Source organism: Pteropus vampyrus, unplaced genomic scaffold (assembly GCF_000151845.1).
Source record: "Pteropus vampyrus isolate Shadow unplaced genomic scaffold, Pvam_2.0 Scaffold84, whole genome shotgun sequence".
NCBI lineage: Eukaryota > Metazoa > Chordata > Mammalia > Chiroptera > Pteropodidae > Pteropus > Pteropus vampyrus.
The window spans coordinates 21009-41535 of NW_011888865.1; the positions used below are offsets into that span (position 1 = coordinate 21009).

At 38.8% G+C, this 20527-nt stretch overlaps 1 protein-coding gene and 1 pseudogene across 1 annotated transcript in view; both read right to left on the reverse strand.

Annotated features, from left to right (window-relative positions):
• Positions 1 to 865: 865 nt before the first annotated feature.
• LOC105294206 lies at positions 866 to 2259 on the reverse strand (annotated as a pseudogene).
• A 15001-nt stretch (positions 2260 to 17260) lies between these two features.
• The window catches only part of DLG2 (discs large MAGUK scaffold protein 2), a 1459931-nt gene continuing 1456664 nt past the window's right edge, over positions 17261 to 20527 (reverse strand). The window contains exon 16 of the mRNA XM_023532491.1: positions 17261 to 17435. Within this exon, the coding sequence (XP_023388259.1) occupies positions 17261 to 17435 (175 nt within the window). The remainder of the gene's footprint in view (positions 17436 to 20527) is intronic.

The following is a 20527-nucleotide window of genomic DNA, read 5'->3' on the forward strand; positions in this document are numbered from 1 at the left end:
CCGGTGAGGCTGAGTGACTCATTCAAGATTATTTAGATCTTATGTGGTATAAATAGGATTTGAAACCAAACCTGTCAGATTCACAAACTTTTGTTTTAGCTGGTGCCTCTTTTGGTTCTGATACATTTTCTGGGGCAACACAAATAAGTCTACATTCATTTTTATGGAAAGGTCTTGCAAATGCTTTATCAACACAACAACTATAAAAATTAGCATTTATTCAATCCTTTCATGTGCCAAATGTTACACTAAACATACATGCAATATTTTGATTCTTTCTCGTAACAGCCCTGTAAGTAGATAGTCATCATTTTATACATGAAGAAATGGAAGCACAGAAAATTAAATTGCCCAAGTTCACAATGATAAATCTAGGTCTACTTTTTTTCTGTGCATATCTACCTCTTTATATTGTAGAGGTGGTTACAACTTTTTTTTTATAGTATAAAAATGAGCATGGGTATAAGCCATTCAGAACAAAATAATTAGTAAGTACTTAAAAGGATTAGAATTTTTCCCTTTATTTCAAGCTTAGATTAAACTTTCTATAACACAATAAACACCTACATCATACAAACTTTCAGACCAAATGGCAATTACATGTATACAGAAGAAACGTATTGTACATCAGAGGTACCAAAAACACCTTCTTTGATATAATCATGTAAGAATTAAAAAAATGAGTATCATCTAGCATCTGGATGCTAAATAAAGAGCTGAAAGACTAAACAAACAGGGGACTCACTCTACCCATTTTCCTGTTGCCAACTTTTAGGGTTTCAACTTCATTCAAGAGCTTAACATATGCAGTCCCATATCTACTATCTCTTCTTTAGTAGCTTCAAAATGGTGGGTTTAAACTACTTTAAAGCTTGAGCTCCTTCTAAATTTCCCAAAGTGTTTCTGTACTCTTTTTCAAACAGGCCTCCTCTTCAGGGTTCAGCTTTACCTCTATTAGGTCTGTAATACCATTCTCTCCAGGATACAGGAAACACTGAGGAATACACCTTCATTTATTCCGTACAGGCCCTTAATTATGGTGGGAATTGGATGCACTCTTCTAATAGTCTTCAAAACACTTTACATTAGATCAGCTACGAATAAGTCAATGGCCCGAGAAGTATTGTCTTTTGTTTTAATAACCTCACAGGCACAGGCAATCACTTCCTTGTGGATATTTTTCCACTGCTCAGGATCTTCATCAGCTCTTATATCTGAGTTCAGACCCTTCAGAGGGACATCAGCAATGTTCACTCCATTCCACACAGGACACTTGCATCTCCAAGCTCTCCAAGGATCCTCATGACAGCTCTCAGATTGGATACCAAGCTGTTGTCCAATCAAGAAATGGAAATGGGCAGTGTCTAGATTACAGCCACTTCCAAAAACATGTTTTGCTTTTTTTTAAATTCACTAAATTTCCAGGTTATATAAGTTAAGATATCTGCTGGACTGGAAACAATAACTAGTTTGCAGTGGGAACTGCATTGGGTAATATTGGAAGTCATTAATTTAAAGGTGGCCACATTTCACTGGATTAAACTGTCTTTCTTTTTCCTGATGTGTACCTGCTGCAGCAATCACTAACTTGGAATTTACAGTGATGAGGTAATCTTTCCTGGAAACAACATTTGGCATTTTCATTAAATGCTGCCATGTTTAAGATCCACTGTCTTACCCTTCAGTTGCCTTCATCAACATTTGCAAAGGCAAGTTCATCTCTCAAGCCTTCTAGTAAAATGCTAATAACACAGGGCATGCCAACTAATTCAGTTTCTAGAATGGAGACCTTGTTATGATGGATATGACCTCTTGGAAGCGAAATTTGTCATAAATAAATTCATGCTTGACAGTCATCATTCCAGAGATTGAGGTGAAGGCTAGCTGAGCCCGAGAGGGAGGCCTGCAGCTTGCAGGGAACACAGAGCCATCCCCGGCAAAGGAAACCCCCTCCCGAAGCACCCACTTTACAGCTGGCCTGCAGGACTCCCACCACCCAGCTTGTAGTGGCTCACCCAAGAGGTAGAACAAGAGACTGGAAGTCAACTCATTGAGCACAAAGGGAGGAAGCTGCTGAGCACCTTAACTCTCCTTCTCCTTGTTAATAAGCTGTGCGAGGCCTCACTCACCACATGTGGGCCTCACCAGGGCCTCCAGAAAGGACTTCTCATGGGTTCTCAGACTGAGGCAATCAAGGGGCTTCTTCTCTAACAAGTGAATCCCAGAGCGACTGTTTTGCAAACATGTATTGGCTGTCATATGTGACAGGCATAATAGGCCAACCCAGAAGCCTGGAATTGTTAGTTTTCTATTTTCAGTGTGTATGCCAAGTCACATCACTCTTTGTCACTCCAGAGTCAACAGCTTAAGCATGTCTAACTTCATCTCTCTGGATCTCACCCTCTTTAGGACATCCCAATTTTCCTTTCACCCTCTAATATATCATGTACATTAATCTTAGTTTGTTGCTTCTTGATTCTTTTATAAAAACACAGCAACTAGCATGAAACATATTGCCCTAGGAAGGGTCTAACGACTGTACAGGCCAGAAGCATATCTTCTTCCTAGGCACCAGCACTACATTTCTAGAAATAGGTTCTAGGTAATATTTTGACAGCATCATCAGAGGGCTACTTATGGTCACTTAAAACTGAAAAATTTTCTAAGGAGCTGCTGCCATAGAGCTCCCTTCTAAACTGGTGCAATTAATTTTAGGAACTGTATTTTCCCAGACTGTCTGCCTTAGCAAGGAATTTTGTATGCCTGGTAAATGTAAGCCGTGGATAAGAACTTATACGGACTGTGCAGTGGTTTGCCTTCTTATGGCTACTTACTGATTTAACAACTCTGAACTTCAGTTTTTCCATTTGAAAATGGACAAGAATATATTCCCTGCTACTTTTGTAGGAGGTGCAAATAAGATAATGCAAAAAATATAAAGTGATATTATTATCATAGGCAATCTAGCTTTTAATACCACATTAGAAAGGTAATTATAACTAATAAGCCCATAATCACAGAACCTACAGCCCACAGGTCCTATAACTATCTCAAACACAAGATCACCTGCCCAGATTTTAATTAGAAGAATTTGTTACAATTTAATTGTCCTTTAAAAGGTGTTCAAAGTTTGCTTTCATTGCCCTCTAGTGGTTGTTTTTAAGAAGACATAACTATATTTTTTACATTTTTTATTTTTGAGATGTTAGGCCATTTTATAAACATTCTTGAAATATGGTTAAGTTACACTTATTCCTGTAAGTTGGTAACCCTTTAAGAGTCAACCTATAGGGACAATCCTTAACATCATGTCCTGTGTAATATAGATGTACCATGTCATGCATTATTGGCTGTGCATTATTTTTTAGGTCTTCACAAAGAATCTGATTTAAAATAATAATCTACCTTCATTTATTCAGTCATTAAATATATGTAGGAAATCTATTATCTGTCAGGTGAATAAGAGACACATTGTGATGGCTTACAATTTAGTGAGAAAAATAGATTATTAAATACATCATTATAAATTAGCATGGTAAATGTGTGATAGAGAAAGTACTGGGCATATGAGTGCATTAAGAAACTCTAATGAAGGCATTTTCTGTGTGTTTTGAGAGAGTTTGTTGGACTTATGAGAGAAGGCACTTAGAAAGAGTGACAAGTAATCTGAGATGAAGGATGAGTAGAAGAGTTATTCAGGAGAAGAAGGTGGGCTGGGGAGAGTGTTTGAAGGGAAGAATACCATGTTAAATACGGTTAGATAATGGAGAAAAGAAGGAGTTGTAGAAATAAGGCTGGAATATTTTTTGAAAAGCTATATTGGAGATTTTAGACTTTTCTCTGATGGTTAAATTATAACCAGTGGATTCTGATAAAGCGCACATGCATGCCTTCAACTTTTACTTTTTAAATTCTTATTATTTAAAGGGAAACTCAGTTATTAATTGTAAAGTAATAGTTCAAAGAACTTGCAGTGACTCCTTTTTATCATCCAAAGTTCTCTCAAAACCTTACATTCCTAGCATGTTGGAGCTGGAAGGGACTTTAGAGATCATGAGTTGTCATCTTTTCACTTTACAGAGAAGTGAGAGGAGAGTGGTGGTCAGGAATTTGCTCAGGTTGCATTGAGTGTCTCTGTACCTGGGAACTGTCTACTTTTCCCAGCCCAGTCTAGAACTCCTATTCCTCAGCTGGGATTCTGAGGCCTGCCTAGTCTCCTATAACTCATGCCATGTTGGCTCAGACTGTTCTGAATTCATGAGCATCCCTGGCTTTTCATCTCTGACTGGACTTCATCCTCCTCCTTTGCAGTCTCATGAAAAGATAGTTTATCTTAGACCTGAGGGGAGGGCCTGAGAGGGTCTTCCCATTACTAAAGAGATCATAAATCCTCCCCAGATCACTAGGTCAGGTTTTGGCTCTTCTATGAAATTCAATTGCCCCTTTGTACTTTTATTGTGGCAAAGCTGTGTGGACTGACTCATTTCATCTTCTAGACTACAAGCATCTTGAGGACATAATACAGACCTTCGTATTATATTACTATATCTTCATAGCAAAGTAGTGTGGAGAGTGAAAGCCCCTACTGAGTTTGTTCTAGAGAAGGATGGGTGGAAAAATGAACAGAGTGGGGCATCTTATTTCCTAACAAAAGGTTTATATAGATATTAGTATGGGAAGAGAAGATATATTATTGTAATAGCTTGTATCAGAATTTTTCTCAGGCAACAAAGTGAATTTAGAAAATACAGTAATGAGCCACCTGAGGTGAAAGGAGTCATTTACAAGCTAGTAAAAATGATAGTTGTACTGTTTTTCATTAAAAAAATGACCATGAAGTTAGTAAGAGATTAGAGAAGGGAGGTCAGGAAAGAGAGAAAGAGAGAAATCTGGGCAGCATTGGACAGTGACCAAAGGGCTTTAAAACCAAAGAGAGATATCTGATGCTGAATTTAAAAATTTGTACCTGTTTGATGTAAACCACTGCCATCCTTTTGAGCCTTAAGTACTGTCTACTACACACAATAGATTGCTAATGAACACTCAACTACATTTACATTACATACAGAAAGAGTGTGCTTTTCTGGAAAGTTGGCGATTCTAGAGACCCCTGACTGATGTTCACGTATGCTGAATATGGAAGCAGATCAAAGAAATGCAAAAAAAATAAATAAATAAAAAAATGCAGCTTCTATCCTTCTTAATTCTATTATAAATGTGTTAATAGAATAATAAAAATACATGAAAAAATAGCCACAATTTAGTGTAGTTTATGTTACACACAAAACATGAGAGATATACACAATAAATGCTTTTGTAGTTTGAATCACAGCATCATTTCCAACATGGCCCATCAGGAAAGTTTCCCTACAGGGTAGATTTTGAACACAGAGCAATAGCAAGCAATACATTATATGGGAGATTAACTATTGGCCCTTCACTGACCCCTCTCTTTCCTTCAAGGTGGAGAATCATTGATCATTCATGTTCAAGAAGAAGCTGCATTTCTCATTTTGCACTTTCTCCAGCCCTCTTGGCTCTTAGAGTTCCTGGGTGATTCTCAATGCTTTGTTACTTGTAAAAATGGAACTCTCATGTGTAAAAGAGAGAGAGAAAATAGCATCAAAGCTGTAAATTCTAGTTTAAGATTTAAATCCATTTTTTATTTTTTGAATTATATATAAAAGTCTAGCGTTATGACAACAACCAGTTTTAATACTGTGATCAAATACAATCAACAGCACAAAAACTCAGCCTGCAGACCTGACAGATGCCACTGGGATATACAGTTCTCTGCAAAACCTTTTACTGCCATCTTGTGGATTTTCAGAAAACGCCTCAGTGTATCTTTGAGTTCTAGGTTCATATATCACAGTATGTGAAAATAACTTGAAAAATATATAAGAAAAGAATAGCTAAATATCTAGGTTTCTGTTTAATTTTTAAAATCACTTTGGATGCATTATTAAACTTCTCTGTGGCTTGGTTTCTTCATGAAAAGCGTGAAGTAAGGGCGTGTGTATGTATGTGTGAATGTGTTGAGTACAATACTAGAGCCATAGAAGGCCATTCATAAGTGCATTTTAATTGGCAGAAATATAAATAGAATTCTTTCCCTTATGCCATTAGAGCCTTTCAACATAGAAAATTATGAAAAAAAAAAAACCTAATTAGGCAGGGCCAGTTGGGGTAGGAAGAAATCAGTGTTGGCACAGCAGCAGCATCATAGGGCCAAGGTTGCTTGTAACTGGAAATAGGCTGCTGCTCTCTTCAAATGACCAACTTCTATTTGATTTCAACTTTTCTGTGAATCTTTCCTGGATTAGGCATTATCTGAGCTCCAAAAGGCTAACTTAGTAAACTCCCATGGTCAATCCCAGATGAAATTACTTTGGATTTAGTATGAGAAAAGAGGAAGGGTAATAGACATTTATTGTACACTTATTATGTCGTAGGTGTTTCACACAGTCCAATTTCTATTATCTTACACGGTAAAATTCTGAAACTTCAGAAAGTTTCAATACTTTGACCAAGACCACATAGTAAAAGTGAAGTTAGAACTAGACCCTAGGTCTGTCCGATCACAAAGTCAGTATTTTTTTACCCCTTCCACATCAACCTGACAAATTCTATCAACTCTCTGATCCAGCTATTTCTCTTCATGATATTGTGATTTATAATAAGAAATATGTGTTTGGTCTTTGTCCCCCTTTCTGGCACAGAATGCCTAAAACCCTTGAAATTTCCTAAGTGATGAGAGTGACAAAGGTGTTTTTTATTATGTTAATAATCTAACTTTTGGACCAAACCTAAGAATAAGGGCTGGTTGCCAAGAGAACCAACCATGTGATTAGACAGTTGTAACTTTGGGTCCCTACCCCCAGACATCTTGGTAGAGGAAGGAGGCTGGAGATTGAATTCAAGCATGTGTGGCCAATGATTTAACCAATCATGCCTATGTAAGGAAGCCTCTGTAAAAACCCCAAGAAAAAGGTTCAGAAGCTTCTTGGTTGGTGAATACATGGGGGTGCTGGGAGACTGGTGCTCCTGAGAGTGTATGGATACTCCGTACTTTGCCCTACGCATCCTCATACTTTGCCCTACGCATCTCATTCATCTGGCTGTTCCTGAGTTATATCCTTTTATAATAAACAGTGGTCTAGTAAGTAAATGGTTTCTCCGAGTTATGTGAACCCAAGGAGGGGGTTGCTCTGATCTATAGCCAGGGGAACAGAAGCACAGGTGATGACCTGGACTTGGGGCTGGCATCTGAAGTGGCCTGGGGAGTAGAGGGTGGGCCGTCCTGCAGGACTGAGCCCTTAACCTTCGGGATCTGATGCTACATCTGGGTAGATAGGGTCAGAATTGAGTTAAATTGTAGGACACTCAGCTGGTGTTGGAGAACTGCTTGTTGGTGTGGGGAAGCCTCCCCAACCCTAGGTCAGAATCGGTGACCACAAACTTCACCCTGCTTAACACTTATCTACAAAATTCTGCTGCCCTTTCCTCCCCATTCCCTTTGAAAGCCTTAGGAGGTATACAGTGCGCCTCCTTCCTCACCAGTCTCACCTCTCCCCAAAGTCCCCCTCACTCCCTATATCCTAATCACCTTATACGTGGTGTGCTCTCCCTGCTTTCTGGGCCACAGGACACGCTGATCTCCTGCTTCGCTTTTCCTCCCTTCCCCTGCCCCGTGGCCTGGCTATGCTTTATACATCTTTCAAGCCTGAGGTAAGACATCACGTCTTCAGGGATCTCTTTCTGATTCCCTAGTTTGGGTCACATTCCCCTGTTTGGGCTCCCCAACATCTGTGGCTCCCTTTGGTAGAACGTTCAGAACTCAAATTTGCAAACTCTATGAGGGTAATAAGGATGAGACCTATTGTATTTGTCACTATATCTTTATCCCCTGGCGCAGTGTCTTATCCAGGGTAGGACAATGTATATTCCGTGTTTTCTTATATTTTTCTCTATAATATTCTATATCTTTTTCTTTCCCAACAAAAATGAAAATAATGGAACTGGAGCCCATGCCCCATTTGACCTGCTCTTCATGTCTCTTAAAGATCAAAATGTGGATTCACCTCAAAAGAACCGATGAGCCATTTATTCATTTGTTAGAGTGCGTCTGTAGCTGTTTAATAGAGCTACACAGACTTTTCAGGACAAGGTACATTGGTTTGTAAATCCCTTTGCCTCAGAAAGACATTTTAAAATTACTCTGGGGCCCAAAGTGCTTGAAACAGAAAATCATTACCATTAAAAATGAAGCCTTCATGGTCCACGGACATTGGCAAAGTTGATACCTTGTCCTTGCCTGAATCTCTTGTTGATATACTTGGATGAGCAGTGGAAGGCTCTGTCAGCTGCTCAAATGCAAGCCTAGACCCCTCCCAATGGAGGCTACTCCCCTGAAATAATTTCTATTGTTTAAGGAGCAATTCTGATTCTCAAGGTTTTATATCTAAAAAATTCCTCAAATAGAACTCGATGAGCCAAATGATCTCTGATAGACATTTATCATTTATTGCTCAGTGTCCGAATATCCTTCTTATTTTGGGCCAATCCAACATAGGAAGGAGACATAGCTTTATCCTTTACTAGAGAAGCTGTAGAGTGGCAGATATCCCCTTTCCTCATCCCTCGGTAGCTATGGTATGGACAAAGCAAGCAGATATTCCTCCTGGCAACCTAGAATTCCCACACTAAGGTTTACGGTGTGCGGAGAGAGGTTTTTTTTTCACAGCATCTCCAGGAGTGACCCAGTCATAAGTGGGCAATAGTGATGGCCTCAGGAGCAGCAGCCTTAACATACTGTCTTTCTGCAAGATTTCCTCCTGGCCTCTAAGCCTGGTTTCCCAGCCTTCCTGAAAATCCAGTGAGCTATCTGTTATTTCTCCAATAAATTCCTTTTTCATTCAAGTCACCCAGAGCTGAAGTCTATTTGTCTGGAGTTCAGAACTCTGGCAGCTAAATTCACTGTCCAAGCTCCCATGAGGCACATTTTTAAAGTAGCATTGCAGGTAAGGAAGCTGGTCATGATAGAAGAAAGCCTATGCCTAGGCTCTAACCGGCTGAGCTAGAAAATCAGTGAACTCTTCAGTTTTCTACTGTATGAAGTGGCAAGGTGATCATTTTTCCAGCTGTCCTGAAGGGATACTGTAAGGGTCAAATGAGATAAAGTCCACAGAAAGGAACTTGAATGAAAGTAGTGATGCAAACGTAAGGGTTACTAAGGATTAGCTAGCAAAATAAATTAGTCCAAGGCAAAAACAAATTGGAACTAAAAATCAGTCCACTTTTGGTTGAGGATTTGTCCTTCCTTACCACTTGAAAACTCTTTGCAAGACTTCCCCTTTATCAGGGGTCAGCTGCGGTAGCTCATTTTCAGTGTTTATGTAGAGAAGGCATGGAAACAAATGTTTGTTTTCGAGACTTGTTATGGGAACTCTTAATCACCTAAACATTTCTTTTTTTGGAAGAAGAGTATACATTGTAAACACATTTTAAGTGAACATCATGTATTTAGCATTTATAGCAGAATATGTATTTAACATTTTCCTGATATATGTGAATTCTTATTAGTCAATTAGGAAAGAATCTGTGTGATTTGGAAGATACATTTCATTGGCTGGAAAGCTAAAAGCTTTAAGATATTTGATTCTTCAAGGCAGAAAGGGTCCTTTTGGCCAAGAGTCCAGATGAATAAAACTGACAGGGGTCCTAGGATTCCCAATTGCCTTCAGAGAAGTGGGCGAGGATGTCTCATTCATTCGTTCATTCAACATTTGCTTAGTAGCTGGATTCTATGTTCAATTAATCAGATATGAATGAATAAGACACAGTTCTTGCTCTCAAGAGAAGCATCAGAGGCTCTAGATGTTGCTTCTAAGTCACTTCAATCTTACAGTCTATGTGTACAATGGCATCCTGTTGTGGCTCATATGTTTCCTTGTAAATGCTGTATTATTTTAGGCATTTATGATTTTCTCATTAGCTGGACTTAGAGTGCAGTCAGCCTCAAACATAAGCAAGCTGCCAAATTTAATTTTCTTTCTTAAGGCTGGAATTGTAGAAAAGCCTAGCTTTAATATCAGAAACAACAGTGGTTCAAATACCACTGTCATTGCTGATCATGTATGTGATCTTGGGCAAACTGTTGAATTCTTCCAAGCCTTTAACCTGACAAAGTTGTTGTTAGGGCTCAGAAAAATCATAGTGTGGCATCCAGCACAATACTTAAGCACATACTCAGGAAAAAGTAGGCATTGTATCCCTAATTCTCCACTGTTCCTACTTCCTCAGGGCCCTCTTTGTTGGGAAGCTTTTCTAGAAGCCCTCCCACATTCCCAGGCTGGGCTAAGGATAGCCTCTCTTTTGTGTCCACGTAGTCCTCAAAACTTAACAATAGCACATTCCATATTATGTTGGAAATAACCAGTTTATGTGTTTGTCTCCCTCATGAGGATATATGTTCACTGTTTTGTTTTTTTTTTCATGTTGTATCATCAGTGCCTAGTAGTTGATGCCTTGTAAACGTCTGTGGATTGGTGTAATGTGAATAGGTTAATAAGTTGTATGCAAAGAACATCCATTATCTAATGCTCCTTCACTCTCTCCTGAAGTTGCATGTCTGCTTGAAGAGGATCTTTCCAGATTAAGGAGGATAGTTCTTTGGTTTTAGGTATTTGGGATGTAATCTCTCCACCCCACCCAGTGAGCTCTGCAAAAAAGATTTTAATATGAAAATATTACTTCTCCTAAATAAAATATCTGCGTGAGTTTTTCCTGGAGATTAGATTAAGGCAGAATTTCTAAAAGTTTGTTCCATTAGATAGTAATTCATATTCCAGGGATAAAAAAGATTTTTTAGTTAATTAAAGTTAGAAAATGCTTTAATAGCATTTCTTTATTTGCTGTAGGACTTCTCGGATCCTTTATTTGATCAATGTTCTTTTTTAAGTAACATTTCACAGATCTGGTATTATACAAAACACATCTGTAGAAATATCACTTTGAGAATAGCTGGAACTGGTATTATCAAACTAAATTGCAGACTTCTGAAGCTACTCAAAGCTGAGTTCTTGAGTGGTCATCCTATGAGTCATCTATTAGAGGTCTGACTTTAAGTGCATGTTTCCCAAAGTGCTATTTTTGCTGTATCCCTATAAGTTGTGATACAATGTGTTACTCACTCACTAAGTAAGCAGTATTTAAGGATTGGAACTGGAAAATAGTAATGCTAATTTTGGTTTTCTACTATGCCTACAAAGTTTATTGAACTTATTCATTTGATATGTATGGTATAAAATATGTCAGATAACAGGGATGCTTCCTAAGTGGAGCCTGGGGCATCCACAAGTTCCCTGGTCCCTTTTAGGTGATTAAAGACCTTTGTTCACTATAAGTTCCTTTGCAGAGGAAATTTAGTGCATGCACAGGCCCATGGTGGGAGTCCACACACATCAACATGGCTCTTCCTTTTGTTACAACAGTGAAAGACTTCCATATGATTTTTCAGTAAGTAACTGCTATGCTGAGGTCTCTCGAGTGACCCATAATACTGGTTACCTGGAAAAGCCCACCTCCCATAATCCTCAGCTACAGCACTGTGGCTATTCATTGCAATGGGCTCATGCTAAATTGTACAACCATTCAATGAGCCAGTTTACTATATATTTTAAATAGCCTCCTCGACTGGAGAAAAAGAAAAAGCCAGGGTGGCTAGGACATAAGTGTGAAGAGAGGAAGTGATACATATGAGGCCAACAAGGCAGGTAGGGGCCAAACCCTACAAAAACTTGTAGGCCTTGTTAAGAATTTTGTACTTTAAGAATAATAGAAAGCTATTAAAATATTTTAAGAAAGGGATGACATGATCAGAGATGCTTTTTGAAAGAAACATTCGAAAGTCTGAAATTCAGTTTGATGATACCAATTCCAGCTATTCTCAAAGTAGCAATTCTACAAATGTAATCTGTATAATACCAGATCTGTGAAACACTCCTTTAAAAAGCTCTTCCCAGAAGCTGAAGTATGTATGCAATGGAGATGTTTATATGTCATGGGTAATCGATAGGAATAAAGGACTCAAAGGGCATAGCTAGGCCCTGCTGAGTCCTTACCTTCTGTGGGTGGACTGGGGGTCAACTCTTTGAGACTGACAAAGTCTCTCCACTGGCCACATTGGTTTTTTTTTTTTCTTTTTTTGAGGTGTTCCCTGAGCAGGGGAGCTGTGGGCTCTGAGTTGGGCAGAAAAACAAGTCCAGCAAGGTGGGAAGTCTGAGTGGGCTCCACAATTGAGAAGCAAAACCAGAGACTGAAGAGTCAGTGATTCTGCAGAGAGTGGGGTTCTACAGAGAGCAGTGCCTGGAACAGGCACATGGATTCGAGGAGGCAGCCCTCACATGTTTTCTGGGCCAGAAACCTGAATTTAACTCATCAGAATTAGGGCCACAGATCTTTGTGTTTTCAAAAACATTTATTTCACTTCAAAGTTGTTTAATAGGGTACCCTGGCTGAGAGAGGACCTTGAAATTTCTGAAATCTTGATGAGAATGAGCAGGGGGCAGGGCGGGGACCAACAAAAATTACATGTTTCATGTCTTTCAAGCTAAAGATGTTCAGTATTCCCTTCAGCAAATACTGTTTCTTTGAGCAAATGTATAAGACAAGCCCTTGTTTACAAAGCTGTATATGAGGGACAGATCAACATATTTTCTTGGGGGAAGCAGTGAAATCATCCTTAACCTGAATGCAGTTTGGAAATATATGCTCCTGAGTTTAAGGGAGTGCTGGTCTCTCAATTCAGTTGCCCTTCTTTTTGGGGGGAGGAGGGGTGATCTTCGTGGGGAGGCGGAGTAGGTGGAGCTCAACAAAAAAAAAAGTGCTCTCATGGTTGGTCATGGGTGACCAGAGCTGGGACTGATGCTTACTCCTGAGAGAAGGGTAGCAGTGTGGCTGGAATTTGGGTGGCTCCAGGTGTCGAGGATGAAAGGAAAAAAGCTAAAGATGCTGCTTAGGCAAGACGTCTTGTTTAAGCTGTTGTGCTTTTGGAAAAAGGTGGCAAAGCAGCACAGATGGCTCTTGTCCCTGCCTGCTCACAGGCCTCAGAGCCTCTCTGGTATCTTGGGGAGTTTTAGTTTCAGAAACACCGAGCAAGAACCCCTCAAGCACTGAAAACTATGAAAACAAGGGTCCTCTGTGGGCCCGAAGGCCAGAGCCAGAGAGGAAGGACATGGCCTATATGGCATGGTCACTGGGTGAGTTTTGTAAGTTCTTAAGAGGGCCACTTCAGGGAATCGAAAATAATTTGAGACTTTTTTTTTCAGGGGTATGGGGACTTCAGGCATAACACTAGAAGGTACTTAAGGTCGTCATTTGAGGTAACAGTATAAGGGTAACTTTATCAGTATGCCAGATGGTGAACAGTGTACACAATGCTTAAATTCTTTTTGAATAACTTGACAATAAGGATCTGACAAATAAAGTCCTTCTCTCTGCATGGCTCTAAACATGAAGATAGCTAAGTACCCTGAGAATAAATCAAACACCCAGGTGAGCTGTTACTCTTTTAAATCCACATGTAATTTCAATTTCCATTTAACAATTCACAATTACTTATCATCCCTTCACCTCAACAGCTGTAGTATTTTACTTCTGGCAACACATATTCCCAACCACGTATCTTAGAACACAGTTAAATACTTCCAGTTCATCAAGAGTGAGCTTTGGAGTTAGTGAGGTCAGCTTGGAGTGATCTTTTTTAAGACTCCTGAGGAATGAACAAACTAAAATTGCTTGGTGAGACAGGAAAAAATCTCTTTAGGGGGGTATTACTTCTATGTGCTCTGCTCCACATTTTTTTCATAAGAAAGCATTGAAACAAATAATAACAGAAGCATTTCTATCTTTCCCTCTGCAGGAAGAATGCCCGAGGAGACTACTGCACTAGTTAATGTGATTGCATGCTGAATACCCTAAATTCTCCTCCATGAATACCTCTAGAAGACGGTTCAGTTACTAGATTAAGACTTTATACAAAGAATGCCTGAGAAATAGAATACATAAAGGAGAATTTAGACAGAAAAAATCACTCACAATACGAGTATGGAATATAGCCTCAGGTGATGATTTCTTTATCTTTCAGCATCTTAACTACTTTAGTTCTGTAGCTCTGTTGGGAGAGGGAAGTGGAGGATAAATCTCTACAAAGGTGTATCTAATCCTCTATCTTCAGGTGGCCATGCAATGTGTTCAGACAATGTATGAACACTAGATGGCACTCATAATCTTAAAACAGTGAATAGCTGGTTGCCTTTATAGGCAAGTATGACTATCTTATAGGAAAACAGTCAATTACAGAACTATAAAAATATCCACTTAAGTCTTTTCCACTAATGGTGAGGTGCTCCTTATGTACAAGATTGGTGGTCAAATATGTTTGGGAGAAACCATATACTTTATCTGCCTCTAAGGAAATTCCCAATGCAACATTGCTAAACAAATGGTTTTGAGAAGTTCTTTGGTACAAAAACCTGGTACCAGGGGATCCTTTCTGTCAGCAGCAACTTAATACAACCCTGATGTTTCAGTGTCCTGTGAAAAACACTTTGGGAAATGTTGATCTAGTCCAAGCCTTGAGTCGAAGAAGGAATGGCTCAAACTACCTAACAGAGGGCCTCTTTACACGTGATTATACTCATAATAAAAACATCAGACACATTTTAATGCAGAGTTGTTAGTAGTAATAGCAGCACTGATTGAACACTTAAAATATGACATACTCTATTCTGTGTTTTGTCTCCTTTTTTTCTATACCATCTCTATCATCTCTCTCTCTCTCTCTCCCATCTTTATCTATATCTATATCATTTATATCTATGCACTTACATACATATTAGATATATTGATATATCTGCTTTTAGGCTGTGAATATTTTGAGGACAGGATATTTATCTCATTCATCTTTGAGACTTCAAGTCCTAGCATACAACCCGGTAAACAGTAAGTCATTAATAAAATAAATTATCTAGGAAGATTCTATAGTCTATGTGGGAGAATAATTCTAGAAAATAGAAATAAACATTATGTCCCTGATCAGAAAAGTATTTGTCTATTATACAAGTCTCTTCTCTACAAAGGCCAGTTGAGAACAGAGACCTACTCTCTAGTTCTTTTCCCTGGGGATTCCATTTCTCTTCTCTAAACTTACTGGGTTTAATGTTAGCATGACTTATTTGCAAATTAATCTTATATGACCTAGTAATATGTATGAATTTTTATTTAACTCTTGATTATTATTTAGTTTTTGTTCTTTTGTTTTCCAGGAAGGTATAGCTTGTCCAGGTGCAAGCTATAGATGAAGCATATTTTTTCCATATTCTACTGTTAATAATTCTATTCTGTCATTCTTCTTTCCATATTGTAGTGTTTGAGTTTCTCTGAGGATAGCCTGTTTATTCTTTTCTTGCATTGTTAACCAAGGAAATTCCAGTACTGAACCTCAAAACTAGTCACTTTCTAGCCACAGTTTAAGTAAATTTTAACAAGCTAAAAAGGAGAAATGTCCCCTCCTTCTTTTCAATTGCAAAAAGCAGATAATAGTTTCATTATTGAACTATCCTTGCAAATGTTTTACATAAAAAGAGATATAATATCTGAGCTTCAGAGATTGTTGTTATATTCTGTGAATTGTAATCGCTAAGAAGAATATAATTCTGATTGGTTGCTTTATTTACTATGTGGTCTTGGCAGTAATATTTAAATGGAAAGATTTATTTTTGAAAATAGAAATACTTGTGTGTTTTCTTTGTTGAGCCATAAGAAGATTATTAGCTCATCCCTTTCTCTACCGTATGTATAGAGGTTAAAACAAATAAAACCTATGGCCCAACAGGTTTCTCATTTAAACAGACTTACAAGTCTAATGTCATTTCTGTGTCTCAGTTTCTTCATCCTTAAAATGAGTATAATAAGGCATAGGGTTGCTGTAAGATTAAATTAATTGTAACAGCGATTGACACCAAAGTACCACATAAATATTAGCTCTCTCTAGTTCTGTGTGCACCTGCCTGTGGTGTACACACAGGGTAGTATGTTCAATGAGACTACAGTCAGGTTTTGAAGAGAGGAGAAAAAACACTGATCTGGGGTCAGGAGACATGATTTTGAGTCCAATATCATATTCAGTAGCTGTGGAGCTTTGGACAATCTTAAGCCTTTCTGAATTTCCTTCTCCTGATGTGGAAAGTGGAAGTAAGAATAACCTATCCTGACATTCGAAATTTCTTTTAAGATCCCCCAAATTAATTCATGTGAAAGTGCATGCATTAACTTGGGGAAAAAGTGCATGATTTATGTCTGGAGTAATGCTAAGACAATGTGAGTGTTGACTGTGATAAAATGACAAAGTGGATGGCCAGTATACAGATTCTGAGCCAGGATGATATGATGATGTCAGTATGTTCTAGATAGAATTTTAGAGTCAATATTCCAGGTTACAGTGACTTCAGCTTGATGTAGTGGAAAGAAGCAGTCACTAAATATTTGAAAAAGAAAGGAACTAAAGAAAGAAAAGATGAAAGGAAAGGAAGAAGAAAAGGAGGGAGAGAGGAAATAGAGGAGGGAAGAGAGAAAGGAGCGAGGGAAGATGTGATGGGCATTAAACTGCATATATAAATCCCAGCTTTGACTCTCTCTAGTTAGGTAAACAAGTTATTTAACCTCTCTGAACCTTATTCTCTTCATCTGGACATGGGACAGTGCCTTTCAGAGTTATTGTAAGAATTAAAAATAACTTATAAAATTCGTGGTAAATAAAAAGTGCTTAATAACATGTTCCTGGTAATTCCTGCATTTAGGTAAATGGCGATTCTGCTACCACTTATCAACATTACCAAATTGTGTATAGCGTTATGTTATGTATTTTCTCAGATAATTGTATAAAGGTGCAGGTTTTAGAATAGAATCATGGATTTGGGAAAAATTTGCACTAAAAAAAATAAGTAATATAACGTATCATGTTTCTCAATGCTTTATTGCATGCAATAGGTCTCAGAAAATCTAAATGAGAACACTAGCACCTTTTCCTGTATCTGAAGAAATAATAAACATCAAGCACCTGAACGCCATTTAAACTGCAATGTGCACCCGAAGCCATAATGCTCTCATCATTTTTCCTTTGTAATTAAGCTGTTTTTGGGGTCATAACCAAAAGTGACTTTTACTTAAATGGTGTCAGACATGGAGTAAATGAAAATTAAGGAGAGATACTCACAGATAGGATCTGGTCTCCTCTCTGGAGCTCCCCACTCAGGTCTGCTGGTCCACCAGCCAGAATGAAGGATACAAAAATACCTTCTCCGTCTTCTCCACCCACGATGTTGAAGCCCAGGCCAGTGGACCCTTTATGCAGGACCACCTTGCGAGGCTCCCTGCAGAAACAAGCAGAGAACACTGCTCACAGGGTGATCCATTTGAGATTCAGATTGCTTTAACTTTCATTGGAATATATGATACCAGCAATTCGCTATGTATGAAAATCACTTCCCAAAGGCATATTTACACACTAAGAAAGGTGCTACTCTCAGGGAAGATACTGAGTTCCTCACTATAACAAACGTCAAGATATCAGATATCATGCAAAGTCATTTCCTTAATTCCAAAACATTTTCTTAAACTAGCCTTGCTTCCACTTTTACTTTGTTTAAAATATCTGTTCTTTATTGAGCACCACAATAGTACTAGGTAGGATGGATGTATCAAAAAAAAAAAAAAAAAAAAAAAATGGCTTAAGCAAGACAGCAGTTTATTTCTCCCTTAAATAAAAACCTGTCTGACACCAGAAGAGGCTCCAATCAATACAGCAGTAGGACACATGAGACTAATCATGAAAAAAAAAAAAAAAAAAAAAAAGGAGAAAAATTGAGGGACAAGAAACTAGATTAAATAGGCCAGACCATGCTAGATCTTACAAGCTAGCCTGCGGCTTGCTTGAGTGTTAATAAAAATTTGCTCAGTAGGCAGTGGGGACTCATTGGAAGACTTTAAGGCCTTAAGAATATTAAAATCCACTTTAGAAAGATTCAGCAATTGACATATATAGCAGGGGTTCCCAACCCCTGGGCCGAGGATCAGTACTAGTCTGTGGCCTGTTAGGAACCAGGCCGCATAGCAGGAGGTGAGCAGCAGGAGAGCAAAGAAAGCTTCATCTGTATTTGCAGCCACTCCCCAGCGCTAGCACATACCGCCTCAGCTCCACCTCAGATCATCAGGCATTAGATTCTCTAGGAGCATCAGTCCCTGGTGCAAAAAAAGTTGGGGACCGCTGACGTATAGGATTGTTGGAGAGAGAATCACAGATATGATGGGAGCCAGGAAAATCATTTAGAATGTTGACCAAGTATTTCAGGTTTGAGGAAGCGAAGCCTGAACAAGGGTAAGAGCAGTGATAATGAAAAAGACAACATGAGAGAGAAAATTTTAAGGGAGAAAAAGTGGGTCTAGAGAGGGACTCAGGCATTGAAGGAGAGGTGGAAGAACATCTAAAACTCACAAAATGGGGGAGGAATTGAAATCCAGGGTCACGAGGTTGAGTATGATTCTGACATGTTCAGTTTCAGGTAACAGTGGAATATCCACGTGGAGAGGTTTGGAAGCATTTGGAGACAAATGATACGGATTTGGGTCCTCAGAGAGGGCTGCAAATGCAGATTTAAGGGTCATCAATAAAAAGATGAGAGATCAAATCTTAAACCAATAGTTCATTGAGTTTGTGGAGAGGCCGGATAATTATGGAATATAGGATTGTAAGATATCTTAGAAGGCATTTGGTTCAATTTTCTGTATCTGTAGCTTTAAGAAATGTACTATGCAAGCCTTAGGTTTGACCAATGTGCCTTTCGTATCACCCAACCTCCTTTCCAAATATCTCAGTTCCAGTCATTAAAGTTCCTCTTCTATTTTCCTACTCCTAGTGATATAAGAATGGCAAAGGACCATCCAATATATTTTTATACTAATGACTACAGAGTCTATTATTTACTATCACATTTCCATTCACATAGATATGTTTTATATCTATATTTAGTGTTATTATGAGGAGGGGTGTAAAATGTATATCACAGCTTATCATGTTATAGTATGATGCATTAAGAGGTAACTTGATATAGAGTTAATTCATTTTATTCTACAAGTACTTTGTAAGCTTCTCCTAGGCTGGAGGATGTTCCAGGTGTTCAGAAAGTTTGTAAGTAAAACAAATATCCCTGCCCTTATAGGCTTACATTCTAATTGGGGTAGACCACTAACAAGCAACAGGTACGATAAATAAGTTTGTTATATTGTCTGTTAGAAGGCAATAAATATTTTGGAGAAAATGAAAAAGCAGAGCAGTATAAGAAGGATAGGTTGTGGCAGGGAGGGAATTGGATAGGATTCATTGAGAAAGTGATATTTCAGGAAGACTGAAGAGGTGAGGAAACTAGTCATCTGGGAGAGCATTCCAACCAGCAGGAAAAGCCAATGCTGAGGCCCTCCAGGGGGAGGGTGCCCGGTGTTGTCAAGGAAGAGCCAGGAGGCCAGTGTGGCTGAAGTGAGTGAATGAAGGAAGCAGAATGGTAGAAGATGAAGAAGTCAGTGTATTAGTTTTCTATTGATGAATAACAATCACCACAAACCTAGTAGCTTAAAAACAACTTTGATTGTCTCACAGTTCTGAGGTCAGAAATCTGGGTGGGCTTGTCTAGGTCTGCTACCTCTAATTTCACGAGGCAAAAATCAATGTGTCGGCCAGACCAAGCTTTATTGGGAAGCTCTGGGGAAAAATCCGCTTCCACATTCATTCAGATTTTTGGCAGGATTTAGTTTCTTGTGGTTAGTAGAACTGCATTAATCAGGGTTTTCCAGAAAAACAGAACCAATTTGAGATATGAAGTAATTTTATTATAAGGAATTGGCTCATGCAATCATGCATGCTAGGAAGTCCCAGGATCTACAGTTGGCAAGCTGGAGACCCAGGAAAGTTGATGTAAGTTTCAGTTCAAGTCTGAGTCTGAAGTCAGGAGATGACCAATGTCCCAGCTCTATGACAGAAAGAGAGAGAATTGTTTCTGACTATGCTTCTTTATTCTATTCAGGCCCTTAGTGGGTTGGATGGGGCCAACTATATTAGAAGAGCAATCCGCTTTACACAATATACTGATTCAGATGTTAATCTCATCCAGAAACACTCTCACACCAGCTGGTTCTATCTCTTTGCTGCCTGATGAGAGTGGAAGTGCAGTTCCTATTTGGCTCCCTAACATCAACCCAGTGGAGGAAATACAGAGCCAGCTCATAATTGTCTTTCTCTCTATCCTCGGTGGGACCAGAAGTTTGGATATCGCACAGTCCACTGGCACTGTGAGGGAGAGGGGATAGTTCTTCCTTGGATGTTTGGTTAGAGTAGGGCAACTATTATCAAAAGATTCCCATTCTATTAGCCCATCCTTTTCCCAGTCTTTTGGCTACAGTGGGTGGGGAGGGG